This window comes from Camelus ferus, chromosome 9, assembly GCF_009834535.1.
Source record: "Camelus ferus isolate YT-003-E chromosome 9, BCGSAC_Cfer_1.0, whole genome shotgun sequence".
In the NCBI taxonomy this organism is placed as follows: domain Eukaryota; kingdom Metazoa; phylum Chordata; class Mammalia; order Artiodactyla; family Camelidae; genus Camelus; species Camelus ferus.
Window position 1 is genome coordinate 13,288,507 of NC_045704.1, and position 24,021 is coordinate 13,312,527.

At 52.7% G+C, this 24,021-nt stretch overlaps 3 protein-coding genes across 6 annotated transcripts; all 3 read left to right on the forward strand.

The window, feature by feature from the left end:
- The first annotated feature begins 7,411 nt into the window (after positions 1–7,411).
- KCNA7 (potassium voltage-gated channel subfamily A member 7) lies at positions 7,412–21,090 on the forward strand. 2 transcript variants are annotated; one of them, XM_032485582.1, is made up of 3 exons: positions 7,412–9,218; positions 10,303–11,028; positions 20,912–21,090. In XM_032485582.1, the coding sequence occupies exons 1-3, from the start codon at positions 8,322–8,324 to the stop codon at positions 21,041–21,043; spliced, it is 1,755 nt and encodes a 584-aa protein (XP_032341473.1). In that variant the 5' UTR covers positions 7,412–8,321; the 3' UTR covers positions 21,044–21,090. The 2 variants fall into 2 exon arrangements, with proteins under 2 accessions (XP_032341473.1, XP_032341474.1); XM_032485583.1 differs by lacking the exon at positions 20,912–21,090 and having other exon boundaries at positions 7,417–9,218; positions 10,303–13,118.
- Positions 10,166–19,849, forward strand: NTF4 (neurotrophin 4). 3 transcript variants are annotated; one of them, XM_032485585.1, is made up of 4 exons: positions 10,166–10,177; positions 14,944–15,000; positions 16,040–16,163; positions 16,791–19,849. In XM_032485585.1, the coding sequence occupies exon 4, from the start codon at positions 16,803–16,805 to the stop codon at positions 17,433–17,435; it is 633 nt and encodes a 210-aa protein (XP_032341476.1). In that variant the 5' UTR covers positions 10,166–10,177; positions 14,944–15,000; positions 16,040–16,163; positions 16,791–16,802; the 3' UTR covers positions 17,436–19,849. The 3 variants fall into 3 exon arrangements, with proteins under 3 accessions (XP_032341476.1, XP_032341475.1, XP_032341477.1); XM_032485584.1 differs by lacking the exon at positions 10,166–10,177 and having other exon boundaries at positions 14,639–15,000; positions 16,791–17,737; XM_032485586.1 differs by lacking the exons at positions 10,166–10,177; positions 14,944–15,000 and adding an exon at positions 15,029–15,215.
- A 1,722-nt stretch (positions 21,091–22,812) lies between the features above and the next one.
- Positions 22,813–23,952, forward strand: LOC102510789 (luteinizing hormone subunit beta). Its single transcript, XM_006173812.3, has 3 exons — positions 22,813–22,850; positions 23,153–23,320; positions 23,607–23,952. Exons 1-3 carry the CDS (start codon positions 22,836–22,838, stop codon positions 23,847–23,849), a joined length of 426 nt encoding a protein of 141 aa, XP_006173874.1. The 5' UTR covers positions 22,813–22,835; the 3' UTR covers positions 23,850–23,952.
- The last annotated feature ends 69 nt before the right edge of the window (positions 23,953–24,021 follow it).

Genomic DNA, 24,021 nt, shown 5'->3' on the forward strand with positions numbered 1-24,021 from the left:
GAAAAAGCTAAATCTGCTTTAATAACATATTTTTCTTTTATGCTATTTGAAAGTAAATTGCCGAGGCACTGCGTCTCTAAATGCGTCAGCATGTAACTCCTAAGAATAAGAACATTCTTTTACATAACCGCAAAACGATTTTCACCTCTGAGAATATTTATCCAGCCCCTATTCGGATTTTCCCAATTGACCCACAAATATTTTGCTTTAATCCGAACCAGTAGCCAATCAAGGTTCACATCTCTTTAGTCTCTTTTAATATAGAATAGATACACGCATGTACACCCACACACTTTTTTTCTCATTAGTTGTTGGTTTTTCCCCAGAGTTCAGAGCAGTTTCCAGTAGAATGTCCCACATTCTGGATTTGTCTGATTGTTTCCTCGTGTTTAGTTTATTCCACTACCCCTGTTTTGCCTATAAAATGGAAATTGAGTTGGAAGCTTTGAATAGACTGACATTGAGCATTTTTGGCAAGAACGCTTCCGTGGTGATACTGCAGGCTTTGTATTTGCATCACATCTGGGAGGTGCATAATGTCAGGAGGTCCCCCTATTATGATGCTGAGTTTGGTCACCTGGTCAAGGAGCTAACTGCCAGATCTCTCCTTGTAAAGATACATTTTCCCTTTGGTAATCTGAGCAGTGAGACTCTGCCACTGGGCAAATATTCTGTTCCCCAAGCATCTCTCACCCCATGGTTGTAGCAGCCATTGCTGATCCTTGACTGAATCAAGTGTTACCTGGGGGAGAGGACAGATTTTATTTGAAATGAAATAGGAAGTATCTAAGAGTTTTGATCAGGAGGACAGACCTAATTTACATTCTTAAAAGATCATTTCAGGAGGAGGAGGTGGATGGACAGAAAAAAAAACGTAGAGAAGAGGCTGAAGAAGAACAGTAGATGCTTAGAAGGCTACAATTTCCAGGGGAGAGATGGTGGCTTGGCTGAGATGATAGTGTTACCCAACTCACTTTGGCTGCTTACTGCTTGAAAGCCAATACTGGAGAGACAGGTGTTGGTAGGAAAGGAAAAGTTGCTTTATTCAGGAGGCCAGCAACCTGGGGAGGAGGTGGACTTATGGAGAAAAGCCAACTTGCAGTTGCCAATCAGGGGACAAGAGCTTTTAAAGGGGAGTCTCTGGGGTGTATATGCAGAGGGAGGGGGCTACATGCAGAACAGCACAGTCAGGTCTGACAATTGTCTTGAAGTTAGTCCTGTGGTGGTCTGATCAGTGTCATCTTGATTGTTTTAAGTACAGTTAATCTTTAGTTCCAGGACTGGGTTTTTCCCATTTCTTTGAGGACAGTTCTTGAAATTGTGCAAGATGGATCAGCTTGTCATGGCTACAGTCTGGTTATCATGTAGGTAACTTCTTCCACCTGGTGGGGGTTTCAGTATCTGCAAAACGGCTCCAAAAATATAGCTCAGAATACTAACTATAGCCCTTGAGGAGGAACTAAAGGTTCTTGAGTGTGTTTAATGATGAAATTGTTATTATTTTGTCCTGTTTGACTGCTTTTCTTTGCTTCTTCATTTTTCATTTTTTTCTGGTTAAATTTATTCTTTGGCTAAAGTTTTTGTACAGACAAAAAGCAGGCAGAGGAGATGGTGGGGAGTCTGTCCTAAGAAGACCCCGTAGTGTCTTCCTCCATCACAGTAGCAGTGGGGTGGAAAGGAGTGATGAGATTCAGGATGTATTGTGACGGTAGGGCTCACTTATTCAGTTGCTATAGGAGTGGAATTAGAGTGTATGGAAAAGAGGGATGTTAAAAATAATACTTAGAGGAAATTAAGGAGGACTAAATGCAATGTGGGATCCTGGAGAAGATTCTGACCTGGAAAAAGAACACTAGTGGAAAACTGGTGAGATTCAAATAAGGTTTGTAGCATTATTGGTTAACAGCATTATATTATTGTTAATTTCCTGACAAATTATTGTAGTACGGTTATGAAAGAAGTTGACATTGGTGAAAGATGGGTGAAGGATATATGGGAATTCTGTACCGTTTTTGGCAACTTTCCTGTAAGTCTGAAATGATTTCAAAATAACAAGTTTAATGAAAACATTTAAATGAAGTTGATCTTCCCTTAATAATAATCCTCGCTCCTAGATTTGTTGACTAATCAACTGGCTCATTGATGGTGCCATTGATTTAGAGAGGGAAGACGTGTAATGGTCGAGGAGGAGTTCTGGGTTTGGACATACCAAAGATGTCTGACACTCAGGTGGAGCTATGGCCTTGAAAGTTGGAAGATATGACAATCATGGAAGAGTTTGAGGCTGGAAACCTATATTTGGAAGTCATTGGTGTAGAGATAGCATTTGAAGCCATGTGACTGGATGGACTCAGCTAGGAGGGGAGAAAGGATGGATAAAGGAAGAAGTCTGAGAACTGAGTCCCAAGGCCCTCCATCAGAACTCAGATAAAGCAGGAAGACCCCGTAAAGGAGATGAGGGGGAGTGATGGCAAATGTAGGAGAAAACCCAGGAGAGTCAGGTGTCCAGGAAGCCAAGAAGGAAAGTGCTTCAAGAAGACAGTGTTCAGTGTGTCTCATGCTGCTGAGAAATGCAGGACCATAAGGACTGAGGTTTGGCCATGGTAGATGGCCTTGACAAGATGATGGGAGATGAAGTAGAAACCTCGGGTAGGGAAAAACCTTTAGAGAAGCTTTGCTGCCAAGGGAGCAGAGAGAAGCAATAATAGTGGAAGAGGAAAGTAGAGGCAAGGAAGGTTTGTTTTTTTTTTTTTTAAGATAGAAAATATATTAAGTTGGGGAAGGTATAGCTCAATGGTAAAGCTTATGCCTAGCATGTTCAAGGTCCTGGGTTCAATCCTCAGTACCGCCATTAAAATAAATAAACCTAATTGCCTCCTCCCCTCCAAAAAAAGGCATTAAAAAAATGAAATGAAATTCAAATGTCCTTCCTACAGTGAATGGATAAATAGATGGACACACGCTCATAACTTGGAATAGTACTGAGTGTTAAGAAGGAAAGAACTACCAGAGGGAGGGTATAGCTGATGGTAGAGTGCATGCTTAGCATGCACAAGGTCCTGGGTTCCATCCCCAGTGCCTCCATTAAAAAAAATAATAACAAAAATTTTAAAAAGAAGGAAAAATAACTGATACGCGCAGCAGAAAAGAACCAGTCTTCCATGCATTATGCTAAGTGTAAGAAGCCATATTGAAAAGGCTCTGTACTGTATGATATCACTTACAGTTGACCCATAAACAACACGAGTCTGAACTGCACAGGTTCACTCATATGTGGATTGTTTTCAAGAGTAACAGCTGCAGTACTGAACCATCCAGTTGGTTGAATCCCTGGATGTGGAACCGTGGGTGTGGAGGAACCACGTGCACTCAGATTTTCAACTGCATGTACTGTCCAAGCTCCTAACCAACCTTGAGCATTATTCAAGGTCAACTATATTTGATGTTCTGGAAAAGGCAAAACTACAAGGACAGAGGGAGAGAAAGCAGAGCATTAGTTTCCAAGAGCTGGAAGTGGGGGAAGCAGTTGACTACAAAGGGAAGGAGGGAACTTTGAAAGAGGGACAGATGTGTTTTTTATTCTTATTGTAGTGGCAGTTACCTGACTCTATACATGGCCAAAATTCATAGAGGTGTACACTATTAAGGGTAAATTTTATTGCATATAAATTAAACCTCAATAAACTTGACAGAACAAAACAAGTGGCTTCCCCAAATGCTCACTAATTACAAAGGGAAAACAGTAATAACTCCAATGGAGAAACCTAGCAGATGCTACCCTAACCAAATGATCAAAATTAACATCACTCGTGATAAGATATATCAGAATCTTATGCCTCCAGTTTGATGTGATGAGAAGAGAACTTCACCTCCCATTTTCCCTCTTCCCCCCAAAAACCTCTGTAATCTCAATCTAATCAATATAAAACACCAAAGAAGTAAGTCAGAGAAAGACAAATATCATATAATATCATTTATATGTGGAATATAAAAAAATGACACAAATGAACTTATTTACAACACAAAAACAATCACAGACATAGAAAACAAACTAATGGCTACCAGGGAAAGGAGGGGAAGTGGATGAATAAATTGAGAATTCAGGATTTGCAGATGCTAACTACTATATATAAAATAGATAAACAACAAGGTCCTACTGTATAGCACAGTATTCAGTACCTTGTAATAGCCTCTAGTGAAAAAGAATATGAAAAGGAATATATATAAATATATAATTGAATCACTATGCCGTACACCAGAAATTAACACAACATTGTAAACTGACTACACTTCAATAAAAATAATAATAAATAAAAAACAAACAATAAATATAAAAGACCAAATAAATGTAAATTGAGGAGCAGTACAGAATAACTGACCAGTAATCTTCAAAATGTTGAGGTCATTGAAGACAAGGAAAAAGTAAGAAATGACTGCAGAATTGCAGGGGACTAAGAGGGTATGACAGTTAAATGCCATATGGAATCCTGGATTGGATCCTGGAATGGAGAAAGGACATGAATGGAAAAAAACCGAGGCAATCTGAGCATCATGTAGTCAATAGTATTGTACCAATGTCAGTTTCCTCATCAGTTCCTTCATTTTAACAAACAAACCACAACAATGTAAGTTGTTAACATGAGTGGGAAACTGGGAGAAGGGTATCATGAACTCTCTGTTATCTTTCAACTCTTTTGTGAGTCTGAAAATATTTCCAAATTAAAACAAAATGATTTTATTATAGCCCAGGAATGACAGGAATGATACTGAGGAATGGGGAACCATCTGTGTTAGTTTCCTATTGCTGCTGTAACAAATTCCCACAAACTTCGTGGCTTAAAACCACATGCATTTATTATGATATAGTTCTGGAGGTGAGAATTCTAAAATGGGTCCACAGGGCTATGTTCCTTCTGGATGCTCTAGGAGAGAATTCATTTCCTTGCCTTCTTCAGCTTCTAGGAGCCACTTACATTCCCTGGCTCATGGTCCCTTCCTCCATCTTCAAAGTCAGCAGTGTAGCATCTTCTCTCCGCTCTGACCTCTGCTTCTATCCTCACATCATCTATGAATCTGACCTTCCTGCCTCCCTCTTATAAGGACCCTTGTGTTACAATGGGCACATCCAGATCATCTGCGATAGTCTCCCTAACTCAAAATTAATTTAATCAAATCCATAAAGTCCCTTTTGCTACATAAAATATCCTAAAGTTCCAGAATTAGGACATGGACATCTTTGCAGGGGGCAGGGGAAGGCATAATTCTGCCTCTCATACAAATGACACAGGAGAATTAGGAGTGATGACTGGAGCAGAGTCTGCAGGTAGAACAGGAAAAAGGGACCCCAGACACAAAGCAAGACGTTGGTCTTGGGTCTGGTGGGATGGATGAAAAGCAGAGCATCTGGGCAGCTGACAGAATGAGCTGTGGGGAAATAAAGTGTTCTGGCAGCTTCTGTGTTTTCAGGGGAATGAGGTGTGAGCGGACCTGCTGACCAAATGAGGGTGAGGAGGGCCTGGGTGTTGTGGGGGTTTGAGGAGAAGGAAGATGGGTAACAACCATCTTGAGGGAGCTGAGGGTACAATGACGAGGAACCTGGAGCAGGGTGGCAGGCAGGGGTCCAGCCCCCCTCAGGGCCCCCTGGGAAGGCACGAAGTAAGTGAGAAGATTTACTAGGGTGATGATTTGGCCCCAACAGTGCCCTGGAGGGGGTCATAGGCAAAGGAGGTAAAGACATGCACAAGAGAGTGACTTTATTGGTGGACTATGGAACAGTGGGAACCATGACAGAGAACCGGTGCAGAATTTCTTTGGGGGGACAACAGAAATGTTCTAAAACTGATTGTGGTGATGGAAGCACAAGTCTTATGAATAGAGAAAAAGTCATTGTGTCACACACTTTATTTTTTTAAATTGAAGTATAGTTGATTTACAATGTTGTGTTAGTTTCTGTTGTACAGCATAGTGATTCAGTTATGTACTTTTTCAGTTATCTTCTTTTTCATTATGGGTTATTACCAGGTATTGACTATAGTTCCCTGTGCTCTACAGTAGGACCTTGTAGTTTATCTATTCTGTATCTAGTAGTGTGTATCTTCTCATATCAAATTCCTAATTTATCCCTTAACCCCCACCCTTTCCCCTTTGGTAACCATGAGTTTGTTTTCTATGTCTGTGTCTGTTTCTGTTTGGTACATAAGCTCATTTGTGTCATTTTTTTTAAAGATTCCACATGTAAGTAATATCATATGATATTTGTCTTTGTCTGACTTTCTTCACTAAGTATGATCATCTCTAAGTCAATCTATGTTACTGCAAATGGTATTATTTCATTCTTTTGTGTCGTATACTTTAAATGGGTAAATTTATGGTAAATGAATTGGAGCTCAATAAAACTTAAGAAAAGGAAGGAAGGAAGGAAAGAAAAAAGGAAAGAAGGAGAGAAAGAAGGAAGAGACTGGGGTAGGGTGAAGGGCAGGATGGATAGAGATGATGGGCTCAGAGTACCGACGGGCCATGTTCGGATTATCTATTATTGTGGTGTGTGTAACCAACCACCCAAAGACTGGGTGACTGAAAACAACAAAGATCATTTATTTAGCCCCCAAGCCTGCGATCTGGCAGGGCTTGGAGGGGGAAGGCTTATCTCTGCTCCAGAAGCATCAGGGCAGGTAGCCCGCTGGGTGGGAGGACGTTCTTCTAAGACTGCTCAGTCACGTGACTGCCGGCCAGTGCTGGTAATCAGCTGTGAGTCCAGTCAGGACCCGGGAACCTAGGGTCCTCTCCATGTAGGCTTTGCACAAGTGTCCCAAGGAAAAGGGTGGGGTGGAAAGTTGCCCTTTAGGCTCTAACCTCAGAAATCACACAGTGTTCCTTTTGAGGTGGTCTATTAGTTGAAGGACTCACCAAAAGCCGGGGACAAAGACTCCACAAGATAGGGCGAGGTTTGGACTATACTGTAGCACAAAAAATATGGCCCTTTTAGGAAAAGACAATCCATCACAGGCCAGGTTTTGGCAGAATCATCTATGGGGCTATTAAAATGACTAAAAGTCATGACAGTAGTTTTAAAGGGATGGATGTGGAGCCAGGATCTAAAATCTTCTACGGGAGAGTGGGAGTGGCCAGAAGGGGAAGGGATGAGTTCTTTAGGGAAGGCTGGGAAGAGGTGTCCATGGATAACTTGAGCTTCAAAGGGGCTGAGAGAGGGAGAGTTGTCTGGAAAGGGCAAAAAGGAACACCCACCGCCAGGCTAAGTGGTAGGAGGGTGTAAGAGACAGGCGGCAGGTGCAGGGAGGAGGAGGGGTCAGTTCACACACAGAGTTCAGAAACCCACAAAGAGGGGTCTCTGTAGGTTCTGAGAATGAGAAAATAGAGAAGACAGAGGAGAAAGGGGGCTGACCAGAGAGGGAAGGAGAAAGACCTTTAGTGTCTCTCTCCACTCCTCCAGCAGAGGGCGCCTAGGGCCTCATTCCTTGGAGTCCGGGTGACCAATCCGCACCAGTTCCCCTCAAGCGCATCCGAAGGGGCTATTTTTAAGCGGTGTCATAGGACACCGGTGGCTGGAAGGCCATCGTCTGTCTGTCCTTCGGCCCCTTTGAGTGACCCTGCGGCATCTCTCCAGCCCACCCCCCACCTGTTCCTGGTAGGCCCGGTCTCCTTTTGCACTATTCAGGGCTACGGCCCAGGCCTTGCTGGGTCAGAATGTCTTCAGGTGGAGATCCCGGGGGAGACCCGAGCGAGGGGACCCGGTGTGTGTGTGTGTGGGGGGGGGGCACATGCTTGTGATCGCAGCTGCTGGAGCGTCCCTAGGATGGGGCCACCACCAGGATGTGGCAGAATCAACCTCGAATGATGGACAGAGAGAGATTCAGAGATAGGACTCCGGAGACCCTGAGTCCTCCAGAGGCCCTGAGACAGAGACTTGCAGTAATTCAGAGATACAGGGAAAGAAAGACCCAAAGGGCTGAACGATAATGAGAGAAAAGAGACCCAGAGAAGAGACAGAGTCCAAGGGAGACAAGAGATAAACAGACAGAGATCCAAGAATCAAAACGAAGACGGAGATTCCGAGAGACCAAGACACAGAGACTGACAGGAATCCCCAGGCACAGGTGACCCTAGAACGGCAAAACTCAGAGATAAATGACCCGTTGAGATACTCAGAGATACATTCCTGAGGTCAGAAATACAGAAGGATACATAGCTAGATGCGGAGGCATACAAGAGGAGAGAGACAGACAGAGACAGAAAGAGATGGAAATTTGTGACTGCAACAGAGGGACTCAGATACTCATTAAAAAAAAATAGACGAGACACACATGGAAATCCGGAGAGACGCAGGACAGAGATCGCAGGCGACAGAGAGACAGAGGGAAAGGGGATGTGAAGACTGGATGGACTCGGAGAAAGCACAGCCCGGCGGCGGCTTGGGGGAAGGGGCGGGCGCCCCGGCAGAGGGCGCGCGGCCGCCCTCTGCCCCGCCAGGGTCACGGCGCCCCCTCCCCCGCGCCCTGGCCGCACGGCCGGGCTATTTTTACGCGTGGACACCGGACACCAGGCTGGGGCGGCGGCGGCGGCGGCGGCCGAGGAGGGGCCGGGCCGGGCCGGGTCGGGCGTCGGGGCCACACGTCCGTCCGCGGGTCGCCGGGGCTGCGCGCGCCATGGAGCCGCGGTGCCCGCCGCCATGCGGCTGCTGCGAGCGGCTGGTGCTCAACGTGGCCGGGCTGCGCTTCGAGACCCGCGCGCGCACGCTGGGCCGCTTCCCGGACACTCTGCTAGGGGACCCGGTGCGCCGCAGCCGCTTCTACGACGGCGCGCGCCGCGAGTACTTCTTCGACCGGCACCGGCCCAGCTTCGACGCGGTGCTCTACTACTACCAGTCCGGCGGCCGGCTGAGGCGGCCGGCGCACGTGCCACTCGACGTCTTCCTGGAGGAGGTGGCCTTCTACGGTCTGGGCGCGGCGGCGCTAGCGCGCCTGCGCGAGGACGAGGGCTGCCCCTTGCCGTCCGAGCGCCCACTGCCCCGCCGCGCCTTTGCGCGCCAGCTCTGGCTGCTCTTCGAGTTCCCCGAGAGCTCGCAGGCCGCGCGCGTGCTCGCCGTCGTCTCTGTGCTTGTCATCCTTGTCTCCATCGTCGTCTTCTGCCTCGAGACACTGCCCGACTTCCGCGATGACCGCGACAACCCGGGGCTCGCCGCGGTGGCTGCCGCTGGCCCGGTGAGGGGGCGGGGCCTGAATGGGAAGAGGCGGGGTTTGGGAGGAGCTAGACGGGGTCCACAGGGACCTGACCAATCATAAGATGGGGTAAGGGGCAATGGGAGGCGGGGCATCTCAGGAAGGTGGGGCCTGGATCTGGGTGGTCAGGGCATTGGGGGGCCTGGGTGGGAAGACCTAGCCAATCATAGATGGGCAAGGGGCCGTGAGAGGTGGGCAACCCAGGGGTAGTGCCTGACCAGGGGACTCTACCGTGAAAAAATGGGCTGGGGGCAGGAAGATATAGCCTGAGGATCTGGCTAGGAGGACCTGCCCTATCTGAAGGGGGGAGATGAGGTAGGGGAGAAACATGGCTTGTGGAGGGCAGGAGGGCTAGAGGACAGGTACATTAAGAAATCGAAACTGAGAGGGAGGGTATAGCTCAGTGGTAGGGCGCATGCTTAGCATGGATGAGATCCTGTGTTCAACCCCCAGTACCACCACTTAAAATAAATAAACCTAATTATCTCCCCTCGCAAATTTAAGGGGAGCCTGAAAAATAAGGGGTCTATATGGCTGGCAGTTCCCAATGGTAAGGATGGGCTGGAGGTGGAGAGATCTGGGTCCTGAAAGCGGCTGAAGGAGCTGAAGATGATGGATGGGGCTTAAGGGCTGGGTCAAGAGGACTCCATCATAAAAAAGTCAAACTGAGAGCAGTGAGAGGAGGGGCCCGGATTTTGACATACAGATAAGGTCTGGGCTGGGTTTGGGGAGGGCAGGGCACAAGGGAGTGGGGCCAGGGCAGGGCCCCCCTCATCTGGAAAATCAGCTGGGGGCCAGATTTTGGGAGGGAAGGGGTTCAGCCCTACTCAAGCATCATTTCAGGAGGCCTTGCCAGTGAAGGATCAAGGAACCTAAAGTCAGCCTTCCAGGGATGATCCCTGTGGTCCTGGGAAGGAGTCTGTGACAGCTGGGTCACTGGGGTTCTAGGGAAAGCAGCTATTGACCAATTTTTAAAGAAGTAGTTGAATATTTAAACATTGAATATGGCCATTCCAGTGTGTCCCAGCCCTGGCATGGTCCTCCCTGAATCTCTTCCTCCCTACAGTTCCCGGCTCGACTGAACGGCTCCAGCCCAGTGCCTGGACCCACACCTCGCTTGCCCTTCGATGACCCGTTCTTTGTGGTGGAGACGTTGTGCATCTGTTGGTTCTCCTTCGAGCTGCTGGTGCGCCTGGCAACCTGCCCAAGCAAGACAGCCTTCTTCAAGAATGTGATGAACCTCATCGATTTCGTGGCCATCCTGCCCTATTTTGTGGCACTGGGTACCGAGCTGGCCCGGCAGCGGGGGGTGGGCCAGCCAGCCATGTCATTGGCCATCCTTCGAGTCATCCGACTAGTGCGCGTCTTCCGCATCTTCAAGCTGTCCCGACACTCCAAGGGCCTGCAGATCTTGGGCCAGACCCTACGAGCCTCCATGCGTGAGCTGGGCCTCCTCATCTTCTTCCTCTTCATTGGTGTGGTCCTCTTCTCCAGCGCAGTCTACTTTGCTGAGGTTGACCGGGCAGACTCCCATTTCACCAGCATCCCTGAGTCCTTCTGGTGGGCAGTGGTCACCATGACCACAGTTGGCTATGGAGACATGGCACCCGTCACTGTGGGTGGCAAGATAGTGGGCTCTCTGTGCGCCATCGCAGGCGTGCTGACCATTTCCCTGCCTGTTCCAGTTATTGTCTCCAACTTCAGCTACTTTTACCACCGGGAGACAGAGGGTGAAGAGGCTGGGATGTTCAGCCATGTGGACACACAGCCCTGTGGCCCACTGGAGGGCAAGGTCAATGGGGGTTTGGTGGATCGAGAGGTGCCTGAGCTACCACCTCCACTCTGGGCACCCCCTGGGAAACATATGGTCACTGAAGTGTGAGGGACAGTTGAGGTCTGCGGGACCTCATGTTTCCTTGGAGGGAGGGATGGAGGGAGGGGCAGAGGGGAAGATGGGGGGAGGGGGTTGGGTTTAGGAAGAACTAAGTTAGGTGGTAATGAGCTGGGAACACTAAATCTTGTTGGGTCTTGAGTTGTGGTTTGGTAGCTCCTGTGGGTACCTCCTTAGGTGACAATGAATGGCAATGGCTTGTGCTGAGTTGAGGGGGAGATTCCATTGGTTTGTATTGCATTGGGCTGTGCAAAACTTGTGGAGCCTTTGGGGTAGTGTTGAGATAGGTTTGGTCACATAGTTTTGTGAGTTTCTTAGTTCCATGTTGGGTTGGGTTAGGTGGCGAGTCTGGGTGAGTCTTGTCCAACTGCATTGTGCAGGACTCTGTGGTTTTATGAATCCCCTAGGGCCATGCTAAGGTGGTCACCCATGGCATTGTTGGGACTGCATAGTGTTGTGGAGTTGAGTTGAGACATGGTGGAAACCGTGTGGCTTTATGATCCTTCTAGGGCCATGTTATTTTAGGTTCTGTGAACTTGTGAGTTATGTAGAAATACAAATAGTCAAGTGATAAAATGGGAGCTTTCTAGGTCACATTAGGTTAAGTTGGGTTGGAATGTATGACCATGGGAGTCTTTCAGGGTTCTGTTGTGCTGAATTGTGTAGAGTTATGTGGCTGGAAGTTTCTCAGGGCTACGCTGAGTTGAGTCATAATGAGTTGTATAATCATGTGAGTCTTGTGGGGCCAGTTCAGTTGGGTGGTACAACTGTTTTGAGTCTCATAGGGCCGTACTGAGTTGAGTTACAAGTTGTATCGTTGAGTCCTGCAGGAATGTTGGGTTAAGTTGAACTGTATGTATGAGCTCCATAGGGCCATGTTGGTTTGTGTTTGCATTTAGTAGCAGTACTAGGACCCAAGGATAAGAGCACTGAGAAGGAATCATGTATCAAGGAGCGAATGTGGTGTGTGGGCAAACTGAACTGGCTTGCCCAGTGTCACTCACTGTAAGGGGCAGGGCTGGGGGCTGTAGATTCAGGTGTTCATGCAGAGGGACTCTGGATAAACTAGGAAGATGTAGCGGCTCCTTCCATTTACCCCACATCTGCTTTGTTTTGCCATTCAAACCTCTTCTCCACCTGTCTTCTCCACAGAGTTTGGCTTACAGACTCTTGAATGGAGATCAGAGCCACAAGGGCAGGGGAAATGGGGAGAAAGTGTTTGTAGAAAGTGTTTGGAGAAAATCTTTCTGTCCCTGTCCCCCCCAACATGATGGGGGGACAGAAACTCAAGAGAGGGGGACAGACAGCTGGAGAGGGATAGAGACCCAGAGAAAGAAGAGATACCCAAAGAAGAGACAGAGACCCAGAGGAAGGAGATAGAGACCCAGGGGGGCGGGTGTCAGACACCCAGAGAGAGAGGATCAGAGACCCAGAGTTGGAAAGAGACCAGAGCACCCCAGAGAAAGAGAACCAGAAAAGAAACAGGCAGAAAAAGTCAGTGCCCCCGAACTGAACCCAAGAGAAACGCTGTCTCTCTTCCATAGGATCACAAAGGAATCCCAAATCATGGCAAGCCACCCCCTCCTCCTGCAGCATAAGAAGTCAGCCAGACGAGCTTCAGGGCCCGCTCTCTTTTCCTGGGGAGAAACCAGATTCTCAGAGCATGGGAGTGGCTTCCCGAGGTCCCATGGCATGTCCCCGGGGGCCAAGACTTGTGGCCAGCCGCGTGACCCCACATGTCCCCATCCGCCTGCCGGTACACACAGGACCTCCCCAGTCCAACAGCTTCACGTCTCACAAATGAGGCAACCGAGGCTCAGAGGGCAGGGTGTTATCCAAGGTCACAAAACCTTTTCAGAGATCTTTCAGTACTAAAAGGGCATTTGGAGGACGAAGAGGACGGTTAAATCACTAACACATATAGGACTTCCTATGTGGCAGGTATTATTCAAAGTACTTGTATAAATTTATTAAAATCCATTCAGTGGTTTACAGAGAGTTGTCATTGTTATTTTTAGCTCTAACCCCCTCCCCCTTTCTTTTTTGGTCAAATGAAAGCTTACTTAGAAGCAAGAGTGTCGTATCAGAAGGGAGCTGTTTGAGGGGGACGTTCCCCTCACGGAGTCTCTCTTGGCAACTCAGAAAGCAGCTAGGAAATTCAGTCTGGAACCCCCTGATTTAATCCAACCACCTTTTTCACAGAGCGAGAGAAGAAGGGACAGATTGTGGGAAGAGTTTGATAAAGGTCGAAAATAATATAACCTTTAAATAATATAACACTTCTCTCTGAAATGGAGAGGAAGGCACATTTGGAGACAGAAACGGAGACAGACCGTCTCCCCTTCCATGGTGACAGACACAAGGCAGAGTCTGGGAAGCAGGCACAGAGCCCAGTACAGGGACCTGAGGAAGAGACACATGCAGAGAGGACCCAAGACCCAGCGAGAGGACAGAGATGCCCAAGGGGAGTTGGGAGAGCAGGAGAGAAGAGGGGATAGGGACTCAGAGAGAGAGGGTGGGGACAGAGACTGTTTCCCAGTTAACTCTTCTGTGAAAACTCACCCCTCCTACCCCATTAGAGACTGGAGATTCCACAGAGATCCTCTGGTGGGGGGTGGGGCACGTTGGGTGCTTAGGGATGCGGGAAGCATGGAGAGGTCAGGGAAGTGACCTGAGTGGACACTCAAAGTCTGGGAAGTGCCCCTCCCCCACCCCCAATAAACAACTGCGGCCGCCTTCTATGTGGCCTTGGCTGGGATGGCAAGAGGTGAGGGGAACACCCTAATCCGGGGACACCCTTCCTGCCCCCTTGCCATGCTATATTTAGGATGAGGGAGGGGTACGGGGTGACCCCCCCACCCACCCAAAGCGGGTGTCAGCTTTCCTCCTGAAAATAGCTCAGGGGTAGGGTGAAGGGCCCCACAGTAGGTCTGTCCTGGGACTCCAACTCCTGTCTGATCTCCCTCTGTCTTAAGGTCTCTTTCTCTGGGTCTCTGTCCACTTTGTGGGATTCTGTCCCCTTTCCTCAGTGTGTCTTTCCCCCTTTCTCTGGGTCTGTGTCTTCTCTTTCTGGGTTTCTGTCCCCCTCTTTCTCTTGGCGTCTGTCCCCTCTTCCTCTCTGTTTTTGTCCCTTTTCCAGTCTCCCTTCATCTGTCACTATCCCTTTTCTTTCTCTAAGCAGGTCATTCTCTTCCCAAATCATATCTTTGTCTATCTCCGAGTCCTGTAACACCTTGAATTTCTCTTATCTGAACTCAGGACAAGACCCTCTCCCCAGTCCCCACCCAGGAAATTCCAGCAGAGACGACAATGTGGGAGAGCCCCCCACATCCACCCCACCGTCCCCTCGGGCCTCGGGCCTTATCTCTGCCCAAGCCCAGCTGGTTAATGTCTGGCCTGGAGCTCCTGGGAGAGCTGGGGATGAGAGCAGAGAGTGGGAATCTGCCCGGGGATTGACACTTAACTGGCAAAAGTACGCAAAAGAATCTCAGGCCCAGACTCCTGGGTCTGAGGGAGGAGGGGGCTTGAAGGGTCTGGACTCCGGGGTCCGAGGGAGGGGGCTGGGGGCCCGGACTCCTGAGTCTGAGGGAGGAGGGGGTTGGCGCCTGGCCTCCTGGGACTGAGGCGGGCCGAGGGCTGAGGGAGCCAGGCCGGGCTGCCGAGGTCTCGGCACGCGTGTGGAAGGCGGGATCCCCCGGCCCCTCCTCCGCCGTCGGGCGCCGCCCCGCCCCCGCCCCCGACCCGGGCCCTCCAGAGCGTGTGCAGCGAGGAGCCGGCGGGCGAGCGGGCGTCTCTGCAGCCGGCGAGCAGGAGGAGGAGGAGCCGCCGCCGCAGCGCCAGGGGCAGCCAGGGGAGCCGAGGAGGGCGCCCCAGGTAAGAGCCTCCACGCCTCCTTCCCCGGGATTCCGGCGTCTGGATCGCCCTGCCCCCGGGTAGGGAGGTACGGGGGCGGGGCCGGCAGGGGCGGGGCTTCGCGGAGGAAACTGAGGCAGGAGTAAAGTGTCCCAGATGGACCGCCCGTCACCCCCAGCAGGACCCCAGAAGTCCAGACCCCCGGCTAAACCTTCTGGGGGCGGAGGGTCCTAGGAGTCCGTATTTCTCAGTACCTGGGGAGGAGGGACCTGAACTCCAGAACTGCAGAGTCCGAGGGAGGAGGGCACTGGGGGTCTGGACTCCTGGGTCTGAGAAAAGGGATTTGGGGGCCTGGACTCCTGTATCTGAGGGTGGAAGCTGGATGCCTGGGCTCCTGAAGGAGGAGGCAGCTGGGGCCCAGGGCTCTTGGGTCTAAGGGAGGAGGGGGTGATAGTCTGGACTCCAAAGGAAGGGGGCAGCTGGAGACCAGGACTCCTGATCTGAGGCGGGAGGCCACTGGGGACCAGGACTCCTGATATGAGGGAAGAGGCAGCTGGGAACCTCCACTTCTGGTTCTGGTTGGGTCAACATGTGTCCCTCTTCACATTTCTCCCTTCCCATTCCCCCATCTCCCAGCCAGGGCAGGCAGCTACTCCAGGTATGTGCAGTAGAAGTCTTGGACGGGCCCTGGCCTGTCCTGTGAGGAGAGAACATTCCAGGAAGCAGCCTCGGGGACCCAGGGCTTCTTGAGTGTGGGCCCTCGGGGACCCGGGTGTCCAGGCCAGCCCCACCCCCACCCCGTCTGAGAGATGAATGAGCTGAGGAGGATGTAATCTTTTCCAGCCTCCTCCATCCTCAGCCCCTCCCCTCCCCTCCCCTCTCCGCCCCCCATCTGCTTTCCATCCAGGAACCATCACCTGAGCAGGGCAGGGGCCTCTGGGAGTAGGGGGTGCAGCCTTGACTCTTGGTACCCTACACTTTAAGAGGAACACGGAGAAGGGGAGTGTTCAGGCCTCCTGCCCCACCTGCCTCTAACCTGCCTGTTTCCTTCTTCCCCTAGGTGGTTGCCCCCTCCCTCTCCTGAGATGTCAGGAAGGAGGTGGCGTCCTGCGTCCCCCACAGGGGCTCCCCGGAGCCTGGGGGCCCCCAGCCCTGGAGCTCGGAGGTGGAGGAGGTGCTGACAGGTCTGGTAACCACCTCGTCGCTTCTCAGTCCTCTCCAGGCCACCTTTTTCCAGAACCCACAGGCTTCCAGAATGTTCTAGAGAATCTGCAATATCCATGCCCTTGCCAGCATCTCTCAGCCCTGGGTCAATTTCATGGACAGGGAAACTGGCACCCCACCTGATAGCAAGTGTCTTGCCTTCTCAGTAGCAGCTTTGAGTTGAACTTGGGTCTCCCTAAGATTCCAGAATATGACCTTTCTCAGAATTTTGGAACCTCAAACCTCCTCCAGGCTGCAGGACTTAGGGTTCATTGGTATTGTTGAGGCAGGATGTCAGAGTGGAGTTGCTCAGACTAGGTTCAAGCCCCACCTCTGGCATTTGCTGGCTGTGTGACCTGGTGCAAGTCACTAACCTCTCTGAGCCTGTATTTCCCCATTTGTTGGCTATAGTTAGTAATAATAGTAGAATAATTATGATTACTCTAGAATTTGATCATTATCAAAGTCCTAGAATATAGTGTCCCCCAAGGTTCTAGAAAGGGGTCTCCCTGTGGTTCTGGCACACAGGTCCCCCTGGAGTTCCCTTCTGTCCCTCCCTTCTGTTATATCCTCCTGTCTAACTCCAGCTCCCCTCTCTCTATCCTCAGGTGCTCAGCGAGATGCTCCCCCACCCCTCAGGCTCCCTCCCCATCCTCCTACTTTTCCTCCTCCCCAGTGTCCCAATGGAGCCCCATCCCCCACCCTCACCACTGCCCCCATTTCCAGCCCCTGAGTGGGACCTCTTGTCCCCCCGAGTAGCCCTGTCGAGGGGTACCCCCACGGGGCCCCCTCTGCTCTTCCTGCTAGAGGCTGGGGCCTTCGGGGAGCCAGCCGGCAGCCCAGCCAACCGCAGTCGGCGGGGGGTGAGTGAGACAGCACCAGCGAGTCGCCGGGGAGAGCTGGCTGTGTGTGATGCAGTCAGCGGCTGGGTGACAGACCGCCGGACTGCCGTGGACCTGCGTGGCCGTGAGGTGGAGGTGCTGGGCGAGGTGCCTGCAGCTGGTGGCAGTCCCCTTCGCCAGTACTTCTTCGAAACCCGCTGCAAGGCTGACAGCACTGGGGAAGGTGGCCCCGGTGGGGATGGAGGGGGCTGCCGGGGTGTGGACCGGAGGCACTGGATGTCTGAGTGTAAGGCCAAGCAGTCCTATGTGCGGGCACTGACCACTGATGCCCAGGGTCGTGTGGGCTGGCGATGGATTCGAATTGACACTGCCTGCGTCTGCACGCTTCTCAGCCGGACTGGCCGGGCCTGAGGGCCCCTACCCAGGAACTGGGCAGGCAGAGGAAGAGGAGAGCTGGTTGCTGTAAGACCTCAGAGGTGGCCCAGCTGTTGTGGCCTCAGTTTGGGAACTTGTCAAATGGTCACAAAAATAACAGCTCTCTGACTTTTGAGAGCTCAATCTGGGCAAGACAAATGGTGAACAAATGGGGTTTTGAAGGATGAATAGGAGTTCTTCTGGATGAACTTGAAGGTAATGATGATGATGATGATGATGATAGCCAATATTTTGAGTGTGTACTGTTTATCAGCTCTAATATACAACTTGTCAGATCAGCTCTGGTGGATTTGACCATTGAAAGCCCTCACCTTCTGAGTTGATGACCATGTGATTTCAGAGGGCATCACTTCGCCCACCCTGGAGAGCATAACAAGGAAGGGCTATGTTAAGAAGAGAAGCATAAAAACTGGAACATGTAAGCAAGTAGTTGGGAACTAGGGTTCGAATGAGACATCTTACTTGGTCACATGGGGCAAGTGTTGGCTTAGAATGTTCTGTGTTGAGGTAGTGAGCCACGCATCACAGTAAGAGCACAAGCAAAGTTGATTGAAAGGCAGTCAGGAAGTTTACGAGCCATTCTCTTCCCAACCTTTATCCTATACTCTGAAAGAAAGAGATCTCAACATTGTCCAGCCTGAGTAGGGCATAAGGTTTTGACCACGGGGATCAGGGGTCATTTGGACATAGGTCAGCCTGGAGTGAGCCAGGAAAATCCAACAGAAGAAGTGGCCCCAGAAGCCTGAATGAAGGAGTCAGTGGGAATCTGGGCCAGGCTACAGAAGGCAGCCTGTTTTCCCTGTCTGAAGAATGGGTTAGTGGGATGAGCTAACGGGGGCTGAGGAGGCAGAGACATTAACCAAAAGGGCTTTAAAGTGAGGAAGTGACAAGGGAAGTCAGGGGTAGAACACACACCCTCAGGACACCCCTTTGTTTATTACCACACCATAGCCTCACACCTGTTGCCAACGCGTGCAAACACACACACATTCTTTTGCCTTTGTTTCTACATCTCTGTGTTCTAGGTCTGTGGTTCCCATTCTCTTTTCTGCTGCTTCCTTTTCTGTTCAAATTCCTGTCCCGTCATCTCTGGGTCAGTAGCACTCTGTCCCTGTTTCTCACTGTCTCACATGAATTCTTGTATGTGTTTCTTTCTTATTTATCCAAGCTCTTTCCACACCCCCCTCTTTTTTGTCTACTTCCCTGTGGGTCTTCCCCGCTTCGCCCACCCCCTACCCAGGTGGAAGTTTTCAACCAAATCAAAGGCAGGCAGGACAGAAGAAGCTGATGCTGACTCCTCCAGCACATGCAGGGAGGGGGGGCAAGCCCCAGGGAAGTCTGGAAATCGTTACCCCAACTCCTTCCCCCCTGAAGGTGGGCTGTCCTGGCAGAGGGAGGAGGTGGCCAAGAGGACTGGATCCCTAAAGGAATGGGGGGTGTTTTTCCAGGATTCCCTGATGCTCTGGGTGGCTCTGTCCTCCCCTTTTGTTCCTCAATTTCTGGCTCTCTTACATGCCACCCCCCACCCCAGGTCTCTGTGTCTCAAAACTCTCTAAACTCTGAACTTCTCTTTCTTCGTCCTCTCCCGTTTCTGCCCTCCTCTCCCTCTGGGTCTCCCTCACTCCACTTCTCTGAGTTTCTGTACCCCTCTCTCAGAGTCCCTGTCCCTCCAGGCCTGGGTCTCTTTCTCACTTCATCCATCCATCCACAGGCCTGCAGGCCCCTTCATTGGGTGAGTTCAGGGTGGGCGGGTTCTGTTACCTGGGGCAACAGCAACAACAAGCCTGCTTCTGCTAGGCTACCGGGCGGGGATGGGACCATGGCGGGTCGGAACTTAGCTCTGCGCTATGGTGCCCCCTGGTCTCCCATCTCTGGGACTGAGGTACCTGGATTCTGGCCCAACTGGCATCTCACCAGCAGTGGCGTCGCTCACCGCTTTATCCCGCCCGTGCCCTTTCCTCCGCCCACTGTGCAGGTGAGAGGACCTTAGGCTCTAGGCCAAGAGGAAACTGGGGCCCAGACTGAAGGAGGGGCCTGGCGATCCAAACACCTGCTGAGAGAAAAGGGGACTGGGGGCTTAAATTCCTGTCTGACTGAAGGAGAAGGGTCCCAGAGTCTTGGGTGTGAGAGAAGAGGGGCCAGGGGAGGAAAGGCCTGGGGACTCACTGGAAGAGATCAGGGATGGCGGGCCAGATTCCCATGTCCTTTCAGCTGACGTCCCCCACCTTCTCCCCAGTCCACGGTCGCGGAGCCCCTGCCCGCAGCCGCAAAGCAGGATTTGCATATCTGGGCTTTCGACGAGGTCATCAGCAGATGGGAGACAACCTCGGGCTCAGCTTGTGTGCCCAAGACCCACGGTGGGCCCTATGCGCAGCCCGAGGCCCCAGATCTTGCGGACCCCAGGCGGACTGTGGGGATCAAGGATTTAGGGGAAAAAGTAAGGCTCTGGGATGCCCAGATCCACGGGAGACAGGGCTGGGGACCGCCCTGGAATCCCGTGCACCCTCACGTTGGGTCCCCGCGTCGCCTTCCCCAGCTCAGACACCGCGGCTGGCGCCTCCCTCTGACCACAAAGTACCAGTGCAGTGAGACTAGGGCGCAGTACACCGGCTGGCCCGGCCTGGAGCCGCCCTCCACCACCCATGTCGGTCCCCAGCCCCTGGAGCTTGCAGACCACCACCGCGGGGGTCCTTCCCAGGTAGCTAAGACCGCACTGGCAGGGTCTGGCAAAACTTGGAGCGCCCGGGGAGGGGTTAGGGGGTCTTAGAGGCTAGGGACCCAACTGAGACCCTGGGGCGGGTTCGGAAGGAATTTTAAGTCTAGAGGTGTGGCCAGAGAGTCTGGGGCCAAATCAGAAGGTTATGTACACTGGGGGAGGGGCTGGGACCTTTGTAGGTGAGGCCAGAGGAAGAGGGGACTGGAAACCAGAAACCCCAGCTCTGAGGCTGGAGGCGCAACATGTAAACCCTGAGGCGGGCCTAGGAGGCTGTACTGAGGCTGGGGGCGGAACTAGGCGGCGGACAGGACGTGTGGGCGGAGCTTGAATATTCTGAGACTCATTTGGGGCTGGAGGCGTTGCTAGGCTTTGCCGGTTTGGGTGAAGTAAGGAGGAATGGTTGCCCAAGGCACTGCTGAATTCCAGTGGCGGGACCTGGACGGTTGGAGTCTGGGGCAGAGCCGGGGAGGCTTTTTGGTGGCTGGGGGCTTGGCTTTGTGTTCTTAGACAGGCAGAAAGTATTTGGATTTTGGATGTGAGGCTAGTAAGAGTTCTGATTTGGGGACCGATGCTGAAGTGCACTGGCGTGCGATTGGTCAGGAAGGATTCTGGTTCTGGCAGCGGGTGTCTGGGCCTGGTTCAGAAGAGCTGTTGAGGTAGAAGGAAGAGAAATTCTCAGTCTGGGACACAGGGCATGGAATGGGGTTTGAAAACTTTCTTGCTAATCCCTCCTCAGGCTCTAATCCCCTGGACGAAGAATTCCAAACTGGCCGGCCGGCCTTTCACAGTATCTGACCAGGGCATCCTGGATCGCCATCAGCCCTATCTGACCACGACGGCTCGGGACTTCAAGGCCTACTCGAAGTGAGCCTTGGTTCTCGCTTGGCACAGCCCCCTCATAGGCTGGTGGGACCCCGAGTCACCTGGTGTTGGCTCCCCGGTCTGACTCAGTAGTCTTGGCTTTCAGCCTGCACGTGCAAGAACCCAGCCCCTACTTTTTTCAAGGGGGGGGGGGTGCTGGTATCCTTAGTATCAACTCTCAGGAACATGAAGCCTGCAAAGGGCCCAAGAGGGAGTTCTGGATCTAGGGGTGTGGCTCTGAGGGTCTAGGACAGGCCTCCTTTGGTATTTGAGTCCCCAGATACTCCTTTCCAAGGATGCGAAAGTCCTAGATTCCAGGCCCTTAAATACCTCGAGGATGCAGGAATCCAGGCTAGGAGTCCCCATCCCCATGCTTCCTAAAGGGTCCCCGATTCCTACAAATGTGTCCTCGCCTCGAAACGCAGGAGTTCCACAGCCTCCTCAGGTCCTGAGGTCTGAACCTCAGCCTCATCCCGTGGATCCAGCTGTGCCCTCCCCATCCTGCCTCCACCCCAACCCCCAACAGCAAGGAGTTGTCGGGATGCCCTCCCAAGGACTCGCTGACCTACTGGAGCTTCGAGGAGACGCCCCAGGTCTGGGGCCACGGCCCGAAGCAGCAGCCCAGTCCGCACTCTTCTCGGCTGCCTCGGCCACCGAAAATCCGCGTGCCTCGCGGCAGCCTGATGACACCAGCTGTGCCGCATCGCGGGGCGCTGTCTCTGGCTCAGGAATCCTACAGACCCCCGCTGCACCCACTCCACCGGCTCGACCGTTTCTGCCCGCTAGAGCTGCCCTGGGGCGGCGCCCACTGGAAGCCCGTGTCAGGCATCTACAGCGTGCCACAAGCTTACCGCACCGAGAACTCCAACTATGGCAGCTTAAAGCTCGCGCTCGTCTGAGACAGACAGACCAGCCCCGCCCTGGACACGCCCCCCCGAGCCTGGAAGTCAGCGACTAGAAGCTAACCGGGCGGGACTAAGACCTGGAACCCCGCCCGTCACTTGGGGGCGGGGCAGATCTTGGGGACCGCCCCCGAGCCGTGGGCGGGGCGAATCCCACATCCCTCTAGTCGATTGCGGGGGCGGGACTGAGCCTGTTAAGTATACTCAGGGTTGTGGGCTGGCGGATGGGACACGCCTTCTGCGGGACAGAGCTTAATGAGAGTTAAATACTCTAAACCACTCTCTTTGCTGGGTTCGGTTCCGGCATTCTGGCTGCTGGGGCCCTGAGTGTGAGAGAAGTGGGGTTCACGCTGAATACCCTGTGGAGGGGCGGCTCATCTGGTTGCCGGCGGATCCCCCACCTCTGGTTACAGAATCCAGTATTGAAGCCATGTCCCTCCTAAGAGGTTGGAAAGTCTATGGTAGATGGAGCAGGGTTGAGGCGTCAGTCCCTCACCATTCGAGGGTTGTCAGAAGGGCCCTGCTCCAGCCTCTGCCGGGCTCCCCTCTTGATAGAGGCAGGCCAACACGGCAGAAGACACAGCTTAAGGCTTCCTATCCCCTATTTCTTATGACCCCAACACGACTGCGCTAGCACCGGGGGACTGAGTCTGCAAAGTTAGCCTCACCATGGGTGTCTTCGGCTTCTTGGTGTGGGAGCCATTCAGGGAGCGGGTGGGGAAGGGGGGTGGAGTGGGCCACTGAGCCACTCCTTCACCTCCCTGACCTTGTCTGCTTCTCGCCCCCGAGGAGATTAGTGTCCAGGTTACCCCACCATGCTGCCACCCTCAGTGGCCTTGCCGCCCCCACAGCCTGCAGGTATAAGACCAGGTAAACACGACAGAGGAAACACCAAAGATGGAGATGCTCCAGGTAAGACTGTAGGGCCCCTGGGCACCTTGCAACCCCATCCAGGCCACAGCTGACAGGAAGACGGAGAGTCCTGTGACCTTGTGAAGGAGGCCTCTTTCTAGAAGGCTGTGGACAGCCAGCAGGCTTACTGTCAGGAGGAGGGAAGCAGGTGGAGCAGGGCCTGAGGGCAGTTATCTGAGGTCCCTGGGTATGGGGATGGGAGACCCCTGAATGGAAGCTGTAAGGCAGATAGGGGTCCCCAGCAAGGATGGGGGCTTGGGCAGAGGTCTCAGGCTGGCCCTGAGACACTGGCCTTCTCCCAGGGGCTGCTGCTGTGGGTGCTGCTGGGCGTGGGTGGGGTGTGGGCATCCAGGGGGCCACTGCGGCCACTGTGCCGGCCCATCAATGCTACCCTGGCTGCGGAGAACGAGGCCTGCCCTGTCTGCATCACCTTCACCACCAGCATCTGTGCGGGTTACTGCCCCAGCATGGTGAGCTGCTCAGGGTGGGTGTGGGCCAGGGTGCTGCCACCTCAGCTCCAAGTGGATTACTCAGGGCCAGGCCCGCAGGACAGGAAGTGGCACCAGGGGCGGAAGGGTGGCCTGTTGAAACTCCCTACCCGAGGGGCTGGGGAATTGTCAGAGTTGGGCATATGGGAGGGAGAGCATACAGGGTTCCCTGGACACCTGAGTTAGGGATCTGCAGGGTGTGGTGGGGGAGCCTGGGGAAGGGCTTGGCCTCAGGCAGACCCCCAAGCCATGTCCCCACCACTTCCAGGTACGGGTGCTGCCGGCTGCCCTGCCACCTGTGCCCCAGCCGGTGTGCACCTACCGTGAGCTGCGCTTTGCCTCCGTCCGGCTCCCTGGCTGCCCTCCTGGCGTGGACCCAATGGTCTCCTTCCCCGTGGCCCTCAGCTGTCACTGCGGGCCCTGCCGCCTCAGCAGCTCTGATTGCGGGGGTCCCAGAGCCCAACCCTTGGCCTGTGACCGACCCCTGCTCCCAGGCCTCCTCTTCCTCTAAAGCTCCCCCACCTCAACCTCCCACACCCACCCCAACTCCTGGAGCCAGCAGATGCTCCCCTCTCCCCTTCCCTCCCCTCCCAATAAAGGCTTTTCAAACTGCACTCTGGGGTTGTCTTTTTTGGGGGCTTGTACACCTGTGTACACACACACACACACACACACACGGTGGG